The following is a 15056-nucleotide window of genomic DNA, read 5'->3' as shown; positions in this document are numbered from 1 at the left end:
AGTACTGTATGTATCTGGGCCCATCATGATCTCTCCTCCTTCTCTTGCTACGTCTTGAATCCCCCAAGGCTGAACAAATGACGACATTCCCAATCTCCAATTTTGCTTCAAATCTCCCCAATCACTCGGAACCGCAACGATATTGGTTGGTCGGTTCGTTCACGATTCATTCATTCATTCAGTTTACCGTTTTCTGTTTGGTAGTGGTTGCTGGGTCCCCTTGTAACCTTGTTCCTCTCTTTACGTAAACGCCCTTCTCCGCAGGGCAGGGCGCGGAGATGAGATGTGGACATGGCGCAAAAGGGAAAAGTCGAAATGGGGTCAACAAAAGCGGAGAAAGCTTATTACCGATGCCCCGATCGATCTTCAGTGCTTCACTAATAAGGTACAAGGCAGTGTACGGATGATGCGGAGGAGGCCTCATTGCTTGTTGCTTGGGTGAGGCTATCGTCGGGTGAAAATATCGCCCACTGTAGGGAAACTGTACAGGTTTCAAGGCCAGGCGAGACGCTTCGCCATGCTGTGGACATGGTTCTTCCTCGTGGGTCGCAAGCAACGGAGTTCGGCACTGGAAAACACGCTTGTTAGGTGTCTACGTAACCATCACCATGTGGAAACTCGTCTTGAATTCGTGACGCCATGCAGCAGGGATGGGGTGTTTATATTTCGAGCCGCCTGTCTATATGTACCATATATTTTTATGCCCCAAGGCAATCCTCCACTCTTTAAGCGCCTATCCCTTCCATGGTTGCTTCATGTTCAAGAAGCGGTTTGAATATGGCTAGCTTTATGTGTCGAGTGAGGCTGGCCATCTGCCCGGGGCGACGTGCGCAAAGAAACCTCCAGTCGTCCCTTTTCACCGTTTTATGATCTTTTTTTCCGACATGTTTGTCGACATTCAAGACTGGGTGAGGGGCTTGCCGTCCTTGATCTTCTGGAGACCGTACTTCTTGAGGCGAATGGATTGGATCTCGATGAAACCGGTGGTGTCCATGGGGGAGAAGCCCTCGAGGGAGTCCATGGAGGCATCGGCCTCGGAGTAGAGGTTGCTGGCATCGGACTTGCGGCCGAGGACGTAGGCGTTACCCTTGTAGGCCATCATGCGGACCTCACCAGTAACGTTCTGCTGGGAGAAGATGATGGAGTTCTCGACGCTGTAGGGGGATATCGGTTAGTGATTGCTCGTCTGGCTTCAGTTTCAGTGGAAAGCAACTTACAACTCGCGCTCAGGGCTGAAGTACATGCCGTTGTACAGCTGACGAGACCAAGAGATGGTGACGAACTGATCACGGAGCTCACGGACCTTGGAATCCATAACAAGACCCTCTGTAGAACCCGAGGTTAGCGGTCAAAAACATCCACGCCGGGTCAGAAACGAGAAGCACGTACCAAGATCAAGATGGGCAAGGCGAGCAATGGTGAGACCGGGGGTATCGTAGCAGCCACGGGACTTGAGACCGATGAAACGGTTCTCGACGATATCAACACGGCCGACACCGTGGTCGTGGCCGATCTTGTTGAGGAGCTTGAAAAGCTCAACGGAGCCAGTGGTCTCCTTGCCATCGACGATGACCTTGACGGGAATACCCTTCTCGAAGACGACGGTGAACTCCTGGGGAGTGTTGGGAGCGTCCTGGGGGTCGACAGTGCGAGTCCAGAGCTCCTTGGGGGGAGTGTGGTTAGGGTCCTCAAGGATACCAGCCTCGTAGCTGCAGTGGACGAGGTTGTCATCCATGGACCAGGGGGCCTTGGGGGTCGAGGAGACGGGGATGCTCTTGTCGGCGGCGTACTTCAGGAGATCCTGACGGCCCTGGAAGCGGGCGCAGAACTCGGGAAGTCTCCAGGGAGCGATGACCTTGATCTCGGGGTTGCAGGCCCTGTGGTGTCGCGTTAGTGTTTGCGTTTCCAATGGAGCTAGAGGTGAGGGGATATGCTTACTTGAAGGCAAGCTCGAAGCGGACCTGGTCGTTGCCCTTGCCAGTGCAGCCGTGGGAGACGAACTCGCAGTTGTACTGCTCGGCAACGCGGACCTGGGCACGGGCAATGACGGGGCGGGCAAGGGAGGTGCCGAGGAGGTAGCGGTCCTCATAGATGGCATTGCACTGGATGGCACGGAAGACGAGCTGTTCAACGAACTCCTGCTGGAGGTCGAGGATCACCATCTCCTCAGCACCGAGCTTCATGGCCTTGGCGCGGACCTCATCCCAGTTCTCCTCCTGGCCGACATTGGCGAGGAAGCAGACGACGGTGTAGCCCTATCGAGTCACTCAGGTCAATACCACAGCTCGGAGGGGAGCGCGGGGGGTTGGTTGTCTCTACCTGCTCAATCAACCAGCAGAGGATGGTCTGCAGCAACAAATGTCAGTCAATGCGTTCTATAAGACGAAGGGGAAGCTTCAGGAAGAACTCACGGAGGTATCAAGACCTGTATACAGTGGTCAATTGGTAAGCAATTACATTCATGGCAGGCGAATCTCTATGGTGTATAGCTCCAGGATCGTACCTCCGGAATAGGCGCTATCGACGGGAGGGAGTGTCAGTCAGGCATCAGAGCTCCAGAACAGCTTGTTCCACAAGTGGAATCACCAAAGACGTAACTCAAAGCTGTTGTCTCGAGGTGTTACTTACAGACAGACGCGACCCTTGGACTCGGACATTTTGGCGGATTGGTGCTTGCGGAAAATGGCTACTCGACAGTTACAGTTCCTGACCGTGTAAGAGAGACAAAGGCGATATCGGGCGGCAGCTCGAGGCTAAATATGATTTTTCCCACTGCGTCAAACAGCCGATTGAGTCACTGTATCTTGTCACTGCGGGGCAGACCCTCAGAGTCAGATTCCCGTCTCAATCGACCATCAACATCCCGGCCGGATGAGACCTGGGACCACCTGGAAGCAAGGGTGACGAGGGTCCGCCCCGCAGTTTTAACGCCTGTTCTACCCGGACCCGTCCAGCGATAACGTTGCGATAACGGGCCTGATAACCAATTCTGCCGTCCAAATTTTCTGCTTGGGTGCGACCGCATTCGCTGACCGCCTTGAGTTCTTCTGCAGCCTTTGGCATCGCCGTCACAACGTTCTGCATCCAATTCAGCCAATACACGAATTGTTGGTCAACTTTAACTATTCGCAACCATGTCTTCTACTACCACAACAACACAAACAACGTCTCAGGTGGAGACCAAGGCGGCCTCCAAGCCCCTTGGCATGAGGGTCAATGGTTAGCTTTCCCCGTCGCATTCTACCATCTTTTCGTCGAACGAAGCACTAATTGCCATTTTCCTACAGGAAAGCAATGGCACGCCTCCAAGAAGGCCTTCCGTCCCGGCTCCGGCTTGACTTCGTTCGAGAAACGCGCAAAGGAGAGGCAGTTGCTTGCGGCCGTCAAGGCTAAGGAGAAGGAGCTTAAGGACGAGAAGGAGGCAGAGCGCAAGGTTGGTTGAAAACATCATTCTGGAAACAATTTTCAGGGGCTAACCCACCATTTCCACACACACAGAGACGCATCGAAGCCCTCAAGGAGAAGCGGGCGAAGAAGGAGGAGAAGGAACGCTACGAGAAGATGGCCGAGAAGATGCACAAGAAGAGGGTGGAGAGACTCAAGCGCAAGGAGAAGCGCAACAAGCTTATCAACTCTTGAACGAGGAGATCGTGAACGGCACTCAGGACATGCGGAACACCACGTCTCACTCCTTCCCGTCCACCGATGGGTAACGAACCGAATCACCGGCTTCGCCGTTCCACCAACGCCCGAGAAACGAATCCCGAACGCCATTCGCAGCGCGGCGTCTTCTTCGGCTGGTTCGATGGCAACGGCATTACTTTATTTTGGAGGAGTGTTTATGATCCATGGCATGGCATAATTGGAGTTGGAAGTCCGCAGCAGCCACGGAAGGCGTGGTTTGCCAGGAGAAGCTCAGCGGACAGGACGAATGGATGGGAAACAACCCGGAAAGACGGCGCCTTATAGGAAGGCGTACCTCAACGACCACTGCGTGTGACAACGACAGCAATATTCTGATACCCCAAGCAATTTTTACATGGAACATAACAAAAGGCTTATCATTATTATTCTTAATGGCTTTACAGCCACTCGGAACCTACTGCTTCCATGTGACTCTTTGCTCTCACCAATACTGCTTGTGATTATTTTGCTTCAGCTCACATGCTCAGTGAACCAACCCCTGTACAGGCCTGGACGGGTGCCGCCAACGATGGTGAGGCAGGCTTCAGTGACATTGGTCCCCTGTGCCGCGTCCCCACCGCGATGCACACTCTGTAATAAGCTCGGGGCGTCGACCTTGCATCCCGGCTTACACCTCCACTTGCCTACCCGTAGAGGTCCTCCAATCTGGCGTTATTACGCATCATTATGCCCCCGAATCACCAGATAAAGCGCGATAAAGAAAAGGAAAGCCGCTCGAGTGCCGTCATGTCTCCGAATGCCCCGAATGGAGTCGAAGGGCTCAAACCAGGATCCCACTCTCCACATCGTCCGCGACACCAAATCACCCGCTCCATCACCGAATTGCCGTCTTCGCTCCATCTGCATCGCCATCGATCATCCCGCGACCGCCACGGGAAGGAGAAAGAGAAAGACAAGGAAAAGCACAAGGACATGAACAAGGCCAGGGACCGAGAAAGGGAGCGCGAAAAGGGGAAGGACCGCGATGGATTGAATCTCGATATACAGAGTGCAATAACGACACTGCAATCCACCGCCCGAGGTCGCTTCTCTTTCGAAGGCTTCGGCATGTCGACGCCGAACAACCTGACTCCTAATGCGAGCAGAAGAGCCAGCATTCTCAATGCGAGCCCGTCCGCTGATGACAGCGTCCCCTCGGTAGCCACGGCGGTACTTACGAACACTATACCGGGTGGAAGGGTCCTGCTAAAAGAGGATGAAATCGCCAAGGAGCGCCAAAAGGCCATTGCACGGGAAAAGTTGGTTGAACAAATTCCAGTCCCTCTGCTTATCCCCTTGGCCTCTTGACATCCCAGACATGACTTTCGCAAGCTAACAAAGGACCTCCAACGTATGCAGTGGCCTGAAAAAGTCTCTCGAGGACCTCGAACAATTCTCAAACAACACGACCCGCCAACTCGACGATACCTACTACTCCGTCCTCGAGAAACTCTGCGTCCTCCAGAGCACCATCCTCGCGCTCAAGGAGGTGGCCGTCGCCTCCCAAGACATGACCTCGCATTTTACCATGGAAGCCGACGAGCTCGTGACCGAAGTCAGCTCCCAGCTCGACGCTTTCGGCCAGTTCGAAGACCACCAGAAGCGTATCGAGCAACTGCAGGACCGCGTCTACGTCGGCCGCGGCCGGATCAAGTCCCTTAGCGAGCGGGTTGACCTGGTCCGCGAGCGGATCGAGAGCTGGGAGCGCGCCGACCGAGAGTGGCAGGAGCGCACCCGCAGACGGCTCAAGGCGTTCTGGGTGCTGACTTCGGGTGTCATCTTCCTCGTGCTGTTGATCTTTGTCGGGTCGCAGTTTGCGCCGGAGAATTCGGCGGCTACGGTGGAAGGGGCGGTGATGGCGGCCAACAAGCTTGCTAATGACTCTTTGAACACGCTTAAGAACGTGACTCTGGTTGGCACTGGAGAGCTGTTGGGGCAGGGGCCGAGGTTGAAAGATACCGGGGGAGAACAACGACAAGAGAAAGGAGACGACGAACAAGAAATGGATTCACCTGGAGGTTCGGCAACGGTGGTAGCAGAGGCGTCAGATGGGGAAGCTTCATCAGCGTGGATATCTCCAGCAACGTTAGCAGCTGATAAGCTCAGAGCCTTTGACGAGTTGTAGCTGGCTTCTCCTAGTTGGAATCAGGGGCGAATGGACAAGAGCATCCCACTTCGGTTTTAAGCAACGTCATGATACCCAGTCATTTTAGTTCATTCTTTGGAACAGGCGCAACGGCTCTGGCATGGCTATACATTTTTTGGAGGCTTTTGCTTTCTGTTCTACTCGTTCACTTTGAATAAACCTTGCTTCAGCTTTCCTTCCTCTCTTCCTTTATCACTTACCTAGGAGTCGAGACCACTTGAGACCTTTCGGGGTGATCTCTACAAAGGTATGCGCGTCATGAAGGAGGATAGACATCATGGCATCCCTCCACAGTACTCCAAGTCGGATTGCCAGCAACACTACATAGTCATACCTAGAATCCGGCAAACACTTCTCCCAGTATGTTTACTGGTATCCCGAACGTCAGTCTTGTATTATAGTTCCTATTAGAACCAAAGACGCCTAGCCAGCCATCTGGGGCATCCCGAAGAAACGACACATGCCTATAGCTGCTGGTCTTTATTACTCGCCTTCCTCTTGTTGGTAGTTAACCGAGGATGACCCGGCCCTAACCTCATCAGTCCCCTCTTCACTTCTCTCCTCAATCTGTCTTCACTTCTCTCTTCACTTCTCTCTTCACTTCTCTCTTCAGTTCTTCCTTGGTGTTCTTCCTTGGTGTTCTTCCTTGGTGTTCTTCGTTGTGCGGGGACTTTCCAGTAGGAATAGTTAGTATTATCTCCCAGCTAAAGGTACAAGCACCCCAATATGAATCTGGTTATCGGTCTGTTATGGACCAAGTTACTCTCCTTATGATGATCCTTACAGTCGATTTACCCAGGTAGGTTCTTGATTTGGATGGAGATCGCTTCGTCAATTACAGTGGAAGTGTTCGAGATATTTGGGCAATTTTTACCGTGGAGCGATTTCTACTTTCCATTCTGACTACTTCTTCATCATCACATTCTCAAGCACCATTATCACTGTGAAATTTCGTAACCGCCTAAAGGTTTTCGACTAATTGCCCTTGTTTCAATGTAGCAACAAGCCTTTCTCTTACCCACCTAAGTTACTCTTCTGTTTAATTTCCAAAGCACGTTGTGCTTTGCCTTTCCAACTGAGTGCATATGGTCTTTGCTCGAACCATAAACCACCAGGACCTTCACAACTCTCAAGTGCCGTCATCCATTCCCTATCGAAGGAGATGTACTAGACCATCTCGAGATTACCTGTTCCCTGTACGTGGCGGCTACAAGGACCGACACAAGGGCCAACAAGAACGTCAACAAGGAGCTCATGCCCGGTTCACTCACAACCCAAACCATGCTGATCAGATATATCACCTAGTTGAACAAGGCAAGCCACCGACGTCGCTGGTGTATCGAGTATTCCATGCTCTGCCTTCCAATTTTCCCTGATTCTTGACGGACTTTCTTACCTTGATGGGCAGCCTTGTACGCAGCGACTGCAAGACGCGCTGTCAAACATGTCGACCACCAGTTGATCATTGCTTGCCCTGTAGATGCGTGCCTGGGTAGAGGTACGCAATGACAACATTCTACGACAATCCAGGAAGATGGATGTTGTGTTATCAAGTAAGAAGTGAATCAGAGTCCTTCAAACGTGTCTGTGTGTCTGCGCGACTTCGACATTGACTTCTATCCTCTACGTTTGGGAACGGTGCTGATAGCACGGAATGGGTTGTCCTCGGTCAACGTTCACCACTTGATGAATTCATTCTATCACCAACCTTTCAATCAACCCACGGGTTACCGGTAGATTCATACTTGCTTCTTCTCTTTAACTTGCAGATACCTGTCGCTGTTAACCTTTTCTCTTTCTCCCACGCCTACTAACTCCTACATACAGAATTCTACCTGTCCCGTCTTCGGGATCTAAGATCTCAGAGGGGTCTCAAGACACTCAGAGATTAAGGCGCGTCGCATGTGTGAACTTGTTCATCCCCAAGCGCTAGCCCTTCTCCTTTGGTTCCGTCCTTGCGGGCGTCGCTGTCTGCGACCTACGTTTGACTGAGACAAGACGACGGATGGGTACCTGTTACCCTGCACTGGATTGATGTGTGGATGGTCACGGTGGCGTTGAGTCGAACCAGACCTCGAGGGTACGCCGGCCGTTGTTTCTGTCTCTGTTTCTGTTTCTGCTTTCTGCCTCTTTCCAAACGGTCATGGGATCCTTACCGACATCTCTCTCTCTCTCTCTCTGCTTGTCTTCCTTGTATTCTTGTCCTCTTAATTCCTTGTCCTCGTCCTGCTCGTCTACAATGGCGCACTCGACAGCCTATGTGTGTCAACGGTATTCCCGTAAATACCTACCTCCAACTACCTTACCGACTACCCACAACAACAACAACACGTAACCCATGTATCTCATCTTCAGAAAACCAGACAACCATGAATCCCAGCCACCGCCTGCCTGGCAGGCCATCAACGGAGAAACAAAAGGGCGGGTACGTAAGGAGGTAAGGTACCTTAGCCTTTGTGAATGGGCGATGTTTGCTACTGTCCATCATGTCGCCAACCTCCCCTCATCATCTATCTATATTAGCATCATGCATGTTTCCGGCCGTCGGCTTCCCGATGAGAAAATGTTTTGTCGTCACAACCGAGGCGCTGCGGCGATGTGCGGTAAGTAAGGTACCTTACCTACCTCTAGCTCCGGTAGGTAAATTAGGAAGGGAAGGAACGTAGGTAGGTAGGAAGGCTACAAGTACCTGGGTCAAACTTATTGATCTGCTTGACCTGCGAGCCTGCGTAGGTACCTAACGCAAGTAATCACGTCTGGGAGGCAATCGATCACCACACACACACACACAGAGGATAAGGTTGACGTCCGTCGAATGGAATCACGAGACCACTGACGGGATTTCAGGGGGCGTGGTTTGGTGCAGTATCACATACGTCTTGTCTTTTGAGGAGAGTGTACTATGTAACGGGGAACTGCATTGTTCGGGCTGGCCCTTTCCTGTCATCGCTCACATCACTGCCCGAAGGTTCCTTCCTTTCTTGAGATTTCGGCCACGTCTTCGCTAGCTAGAGGTACCTTAGGGTACTTTTCTTCATTGGCACTTATAGCAGAAATTACTACTTACCACAGTACAGGTTCGAATACATCTTTTACTTTCACTTTTTCTTTCTCCCTCCGGGCATCCAAACCGGCGAAGAAAAAGTCAAGGCCGGGCCGAAAAGAAGGGCTCTGGTGACCGCTTTCGGTCACCGATATTGAGTTGAAAATTAAATCCATCTACCTGTAACTGTTTGCATACGGTATCGAGAACAATCAATGCGCATTCCTGTTCTCTTTTCTTTCGTCTCCGACTTCCTGATTCCGTAGGGGGGACCGTTCTACAGTAAACATACGAGAGCGCTCATTGGCATTCTGTTCCATCGAGTACATCTATGCTATGATATTCCCACTATCTAGGTCTAAAGGTAGAGAGGGAGGTTGATAGGTAACGGCGTCTCACTCACCGCTGTCATATTATGATGGCATTTGAAATGTGTTGTTCAAAACAAACAGAGATGACACCAGACACCAGACAACACTCATCCATACCAACATTACCTATCTTCCATGCTAGGCATCCTTTGATTGTCTCTTGAGGGCCACTCGAATACGCCTGGCGTCGAGGTCAGCAGGTAAATACGCAAGAAACCTAGGGCTACATAGCTATATACCAACAAGTGTAAATTGGAAGAGTCAGGTCTTTGATGGATTTGACGCTTGGTACTGCCATTGCCTGTAGAGCCCTTCTTCCTCTCACACCCCCAACGGGCTTGTAAGAGAGGATATACACAGTATGAATAACGGAGGTCTTCTTGTCTGCTCGCTGTCCGTCCTCCGCTAACAAAACATAAAAGACATTGAAAGCTGGAAGGCGCAAGTGTGTACAAATAGAACTGAGTGGCGAGTCCATACTTGTATCCATGAAACTCGCGGCCCCATCTGCCCGTCTTCCCCGGTCACGGTGGCTCTGGGTCTAGTATACCTATGACAGGATGATAGAAAAGATATGATGAAGACGGATTGACCACCGATTCGCCCAAGAAACCCGAAAGAAGCAAATTACGCTATAATAAATACATCATATGAGATTCTTTTCATGGGCGGCGTCAGCGGTGGTTGTGGCTTGCTAATAACCTACCCGAGTCATGCATGTATTCTACACAGTAACAAATGTAGGCAAATATGTAGAGGAGGTACCGATCCTTCAGTTCTTTTTGTCATACTTTCTGCGTTTTCTACCAACCCACCCATCCATCTATTCATCCCTCCCTCCCGTGAGTGCTTATGCAGAAAGAAAATCGAAAGGGATGGATGGATGACACGCGTGGAAATCCATGAATCCATGTTCCTTCTGAGGCTTCACAGCATGAGGCTTGTACGAGCAAAATGTGTCTTGGGAGTGTTCATGATACGTGCGGATGTGTTTATTGTGCTTTTCTGTCGGCAGTATCAAGGGAAGCGGTTCATTGTCGCGTTGCCTTAGTACCTACACAGAGAGAGGATTTTGGGAAAGAGAGATACGAAGGTACCTACATTACCGTTGGTGTGGGTGACGACTGAGGACTGACGGAGGAGTGGTGCCGAATGAGGTTCAACTGTACGGTGTCAAGTCCAGGATGTCACGAATGGTTCGTTCGTTTCGTTCGGTTTCTTTCGTTTCGTTCAGCCAAGGATTGATCTGATTTGACAGGAAGTTAACAACCATTTACACCAAATTTCCGTTTCTCTTTCTCTTGTCCCTTCAACTTACTCACCCACCCACCCACTCGCCGCCGGCCCAGCATAATCCCAGCGGTATGTGGGCGTCGGTAGGTACGCCCAGAGATTGGGGAACGTGAAAGGGGGAAGGAACGGTTTGGAGCAGGCAGGGGGGAAGTTGGCTAGCGAACGTTAGGTAGCATCGTGCCTTCCTCCTGGCATCCCCATCCGTCCATTCACCCAGGTCTCTCCAGGCTACCCATCTCCATAATCCCCTGGAGATGATGCACCACGACCACCATCACCACCACCACAAGCAGTGGCGGCAGCAGCAGGCAGGCTGTCCCAGGGCTGTCAGGGCGACATGAACTTCCTTGTCCTTGTCTCCCTATCCGCCCGCCAGGTTGGGGGGAGGTGGCCTTGAAAGACAAGGGTGCTTGTTCTGTTTATTTGAACCACAGTCCAAGAAAGAGATCGAAGATGTTGTTAATATATAAGAATGAGACGAGTTCTTTGTGTCTTCTTCAGTCCATTTACTACCAGTATTCTCTTTTCCAAATTTTGAAACTGCTTGCTGCCTGTTGGAGTGAAATTGAGCATAGTGTACGTACACTGCAACTCGTTCGGTCAACTCCTGTTCGAGGTCCAATCGCCGACGAACTTACGAAACGCATTTTACGACGGAGTAAAAGGTGACAGCAGCGAAACCTACCACCTAACCAACCGTTCGAACTGTCGGTCAAACCAGACTAAACTCAAACCAAGCTATTGCTGCAGGATCACTGGTCTCGGAGAGAGGCGACCTCGGCCAAAAGGGTATGAAACGAATGTCATGTTGTTTTTGGTCGTTTAACCGAAGCGTAGTATAGTCGCGCGGTTCCGTGGTCTTCTTGTCCATTGGCATGAAATTCAACGGTCGCCTCCGTGTCATCGCCGATGGTCGATGATGGAGACATCCGGTCAAGAGTAAATTCGATGGTGTGGGTGGGCGATCGGAGGGCTACAAAGGCCCATCTCCTGCTGAAGAACATAAAAACTATCGTTATCTCCAAGACGCTATGAAACGTCTGGCATCTCGAGACCGGCGCCTTTGGCAGAACGCTGGCCGTTTCTCCGGCCAGGTCGGTTTTACTTGCTATCAGACACCTTACTATATCGGTTGTCGGTACGGAGTTGAGGGACAGATGTGGGAAAGACCATCATTAGGCCGGTTGATATCCCGAGTCCCATCTCGAAGAGGAAAATCACTGATGGCCGCCATTTCTGGTAGTATACTGTCGGAACATCCGAGATACCATTACTTCAACTGCGTTAAACTAACACATTCACTAGACAATCTGGGCCTCTGTGGTATCAGTAAGCAGCTGAGATACAGCCATAAAAGGTAGGTAGTGTAGATGTCAACTACCCACTCGAGTGAATATATCGTTCGCAAAGGATCATGACCTAGCGCTAGGTGGTACGTGGGAGTGGTGGGATATGTGGGCTAAAACCAGCCATTCAGGATGGCAGCAAGCTGCAGGCATTCAGTTACATGTGCCTAGCAACCGAGAGCCTCCACAAGATCGATATCTGGTGGTAAGATACTGACTTTTACTTTGATCTGCCTTGGAGGGTTTGCTTATCCGAACTGCTCTTTTGCTCGTGAGCGAAATATCGATACGTAGCCAGACATGGAGGAGCCTTCCGGAGATGAGGTCAAAGCACCTCAATGGGCTTCGTTTTCTGGGCGATGGAGTCGTAGGCGGAAATGTATCTCGTACCCACCCGTGATTGATCTATCCTGTGCGGAATGCAGTCAAAAGGGGGCCAAACCGTCGCCTGACTGGTAACCACTTCGGATCGGATGGTTACGTGATAACATGATGTTTTCATTGGTTCCTAGATCGTGGTTGTTCGAATCGAGAGGCCGACCACACCTCGCTCGACTACCAAAGTGTTGTCCTTCCGTCGCGGAACCGAGAAAATGCGTCGTTGTACCCAGCGGAGGTATTTGCTCTGAATACATCACAGGAGCAGATAGATGACTGAGGAGCACCCCTATCCCAGACATGTTTTTGTGTTTTTTGAGACTTGTTGACGTTCGAAGTCTCTCGGGCGACCGGGCGACCCGCTTGATTGGACGACCAATGCAGAGCCGTTTCCTCTCATGCATGTGCTGACGACTCAATACTACGCTGTAAAATTGTACGGATTGTCAATAGGCGATGCGGTGAACCTCGAGTGTCGCTGCGAAACACAGCACTGCATCCTTCGAGAATGTGGCTGAAAGGATTTCTCCTTCTCTTGAAGGGTATATGTCCGAGAAGAAGAAAAGAGTTGGCAATGTGCTGCTCAGTTGCTCCTATTCACATGCATATGGCGTGTTATGTCAAGTTGGTCTCTGCCTTCTCTCCTCTTGTCTTGCTACTGAGTGGTTAGTACCTATCAGGGTATTTCCATGGGGTAAAGAGATCTCTTGACCAGGCTCTCGGGTACCGTTACCCTTCAAGGCGCCATTCGACGATTCCAGGTTCTTTGGAGAGTTGTCCACTGAGAGCCGCCCCATCAAGTTGTTTAAAACCCCTGAGGCAGTAAGTGTCAGATTCCAGGGTAGCATTCTACCCAGATATAGGTTAGATGCCAGAGTCCCAGCCACCTGATTTACAGGTCTTGGCAAATATAGGTTACCCCCAGAACCCCCAGACCTTCTAGAGTAGAGTGCTCGAATTAAATACATAGAATCAATCAACTAGATTATACCAATAAATCTAATAATTAACAATCTAATACGCGCCCTATCAATACCATGATTAGTACTACAAATTAATAATAAACAATACGAAAATAATACAATATTTTTTTCAAAGCCCATTAATAATATTAAGGAGAACGTCGCCTATTTAAAAAATAGCGATGATTAGATCCGCTAGGAGCCTATACTCTAATTAAAATGTAATTTAGACGTACTTAAGAATTGGTTTTAAAATACTATCAAAAAGCTTACTATACCGAAATAGCTTTATCCTAACTATTATTCTATTATAAAAATAGTTAGAACTCGTATTAATAAGGCTAAAGTAGAGTTTATCCTTTTTAATAATAGAATAACCGTCCGTATTATTATTAATTAAGTTAGGGAATTCTAGGAGGTACCTATTAAGTATCGTATTAGAAACGAAATCCTACTTAATACCTTCACTAACGAAAAGGACCTAATTAATAAATAAATCTTTAAATTGGAGCTTACGCTCTACCCCAATAATAAGAAAGATTAAAAGGAATTTATAACTAATAATAAGGCCGTACGTACTTAAATAAGATTATTAATTAATTACGGACTATAAGATAGCGCTATAAAAGAAGAATAATAAATTAACGAATAGTACCAGAATATCAAAAATATAACTAATTATAAGGCTATCGATAAATAAATTAAAGCTAGGAAGTAGTACTATAAAACCGTCGCTATCCTAACGAAAGAACCTAAGAATTAAATTAATTAGCTTCAAACTTAATTTACCGCTATAAATAACGGATAAATTATAGGAATAGGGGAGACTAAAGTTGCTAGCTCTTAATATATTGATTTCGTTAACGCAATTAGAATCGTACGTTTTAAGTAGTATAAAGGCGCTTAAAAGTTCGATAAGGAGATAACTAATAGTATATTTAAATATATAGACGTCTATAAGAACTTTAAAAAATATAATATTAATACTACTAAACGTAGGGTTATTACTAGAAAAGGAGGATATTGTAGCGCTTTAGTATTAACGAAATTAATATCGAATATAATAATTAGAAATATAATAGCGAAGGCTAAAATAAAACCGCTAATAATAAGGATGCTCATTAAGAAAGTAAGAATAATAAGAAACTTAAGGGCTCTAAAAGAAAAAGGAAATTCTAATCGAATAAAACCGAAATTTAACCGCGTAAAAAAATTAATATCCTTATATATAAAGTATACGAGAGAGGACTATACTCTTTAAAGAATTATTAATACATTAATTTAAATATAAAGCTAAAATATATTATAAAGCTATTCCCTTTTATCCAACGTATTATTAAAGTTAACTTCGCGAAAGACCCTAAACTTACTAAAAAGGTTACGAGAATCGTAATTAAAAATAATAGTAAAGAAAAGGCTCCTAAAAAGGAGGAGAACGCGTAATTACCTATCGCAATTCGAAATTTTTCCTATAGAATGACCTTTTAAATTAACGGAGTATATTAAATTAAGAATAAGATTTACTCTTTTAAGAATTTAATAATATTTAAATTCAATAATTTTCTTTATATACTTAATGAAATTATTCGTTTCTTTTATTTTTATTATATTAATCCGGATAATTCTTTATAGGTTGGCGATACCTAAGTATTAATTAAAGGGTTTAGGGAAATTAATATCGTTATTAAGAGTAAGAACGGTCCCTTAAAGCTACGGCTAAAAGAAGTCGCCTTTTACCCTAATTTCGCTACTAATTTCATTTTCTATTTCTAATTGCAAAGACAAAGTTTCTATTAGGACTACCAACTACTAAATAATTATCTAAGAAAGTCT

The 15056-nt window shown here is 48.1% G+C and overlaps 4 protein-coding genes across 4 annotated transcripts; 3 read left to right on the top strand and 1 right to left on the bottom strand.

Moving 5' to 3' along the window:
- Positions 1–836: 836 nt before the first annotated feature.
- B0H65DRAFT_3908 (argininosuccinate synthase) lies at positions 837–2895 on the bottom strand. Its single transcript, XM_062823741.1, has 8 exons — positions 2629–2895; positions 2504–2517; positions 2412–2425; positions 2320–2346; positions 1939–2255; positions 1390–1877; positions 1218–1326; positions 837–1154 (listed from the first exon to the last, which is right to left on the bottom strand). The coding sequence occupies exons 1-8, from the start codon at positions 2655–2657 to the stop codon at positions 899–901; spliced, it is 1254 nt and encodes a 417-aa protein (XP_062685585.1). The 5' UTR covers positions 2658–2895; the 3' UTR covers positions 837–898.
- Positions 2896–2916: 21 nt separating this feature from the next.
- On the top strand, positions 2917–3907 carry B0H65DRAFT_3985 (rRNA-processing protein cgr-1). Its single transcript, XM_062823774.1, has 3 exons — positions 2917–3219; positions 3288–3433; positions 3499–3907. Exons 1-3 carry the CDS (start codon positions 3135–3137, stop codon positions 3637–3639), a joined length of 372 nt encoding a protein of 123 aa, XP_062685584.1. The 5' UTR covers positions 2917–3134; the 3' UTR covers positions 3640–3907.
- A 464-nt stretch (positions 3908–4371) lies between these two features.
- B0H65DRAFT_417099 (uncharacterized protein) lies at positions 4372–5809 on the top strand (the record flags this gene model as incomplete). The annotated part of the gene is made up of 2 exons (XM_062824068.1): positions 4372–4943; positions 5044–5809. The coding sequence occupies 2 exons, from the start codon at positions 4372–4374 to the stop codon at positions 5807–5809; spliced, it is 1338 nt and encodes a 445-aa protein (XP_062685583.1).
- A 5951-nt stretch (positions 5810–11760) lies between these two features.
- Positions 11761–13210, top strand: B0H65DRAFT_562008 (uncharacterized protein; the record flags this gene model as incomplete). Its single annotated transcript, XM_062830187.1, is given in 4 exon segments — positions 11761–11894; positions 11908–12088; positions 12396–12499; positions 12715–13210. The coding sequence occupies 4 exon segments, from the start codon at positions 11761–11763 to the stop codon at positions 12929–12931; spliced, it is 636 nt and encodes a 211-aa protein (XP_062685582.1). The 3' UTR covers positions 12932–13210.
- Positions 13211–15056: the final 1846 nt, after the last annotated feature.

The sequence above is a fragment of the Neurospora tetraspora genome, assembly GCF_033439725.1.
Source record: "Neurospora tetraspora strain CBS 560.94 chromosome Unknown B0H65scaffold_1, whole genome shotgun sequence".
In the NCBI taxonomy this organism is placed as follows: Eukaryota; Fungi; Ascomycota; class Sordariomycetes; order Sordariales; family Sordariaceae; genus Neurospora; species Neurospora tetraspora.
Note: the sequence above shows the minus strand (reverse complement) of the source record. Positions and strands in the feature narration are given on the sequence as shown.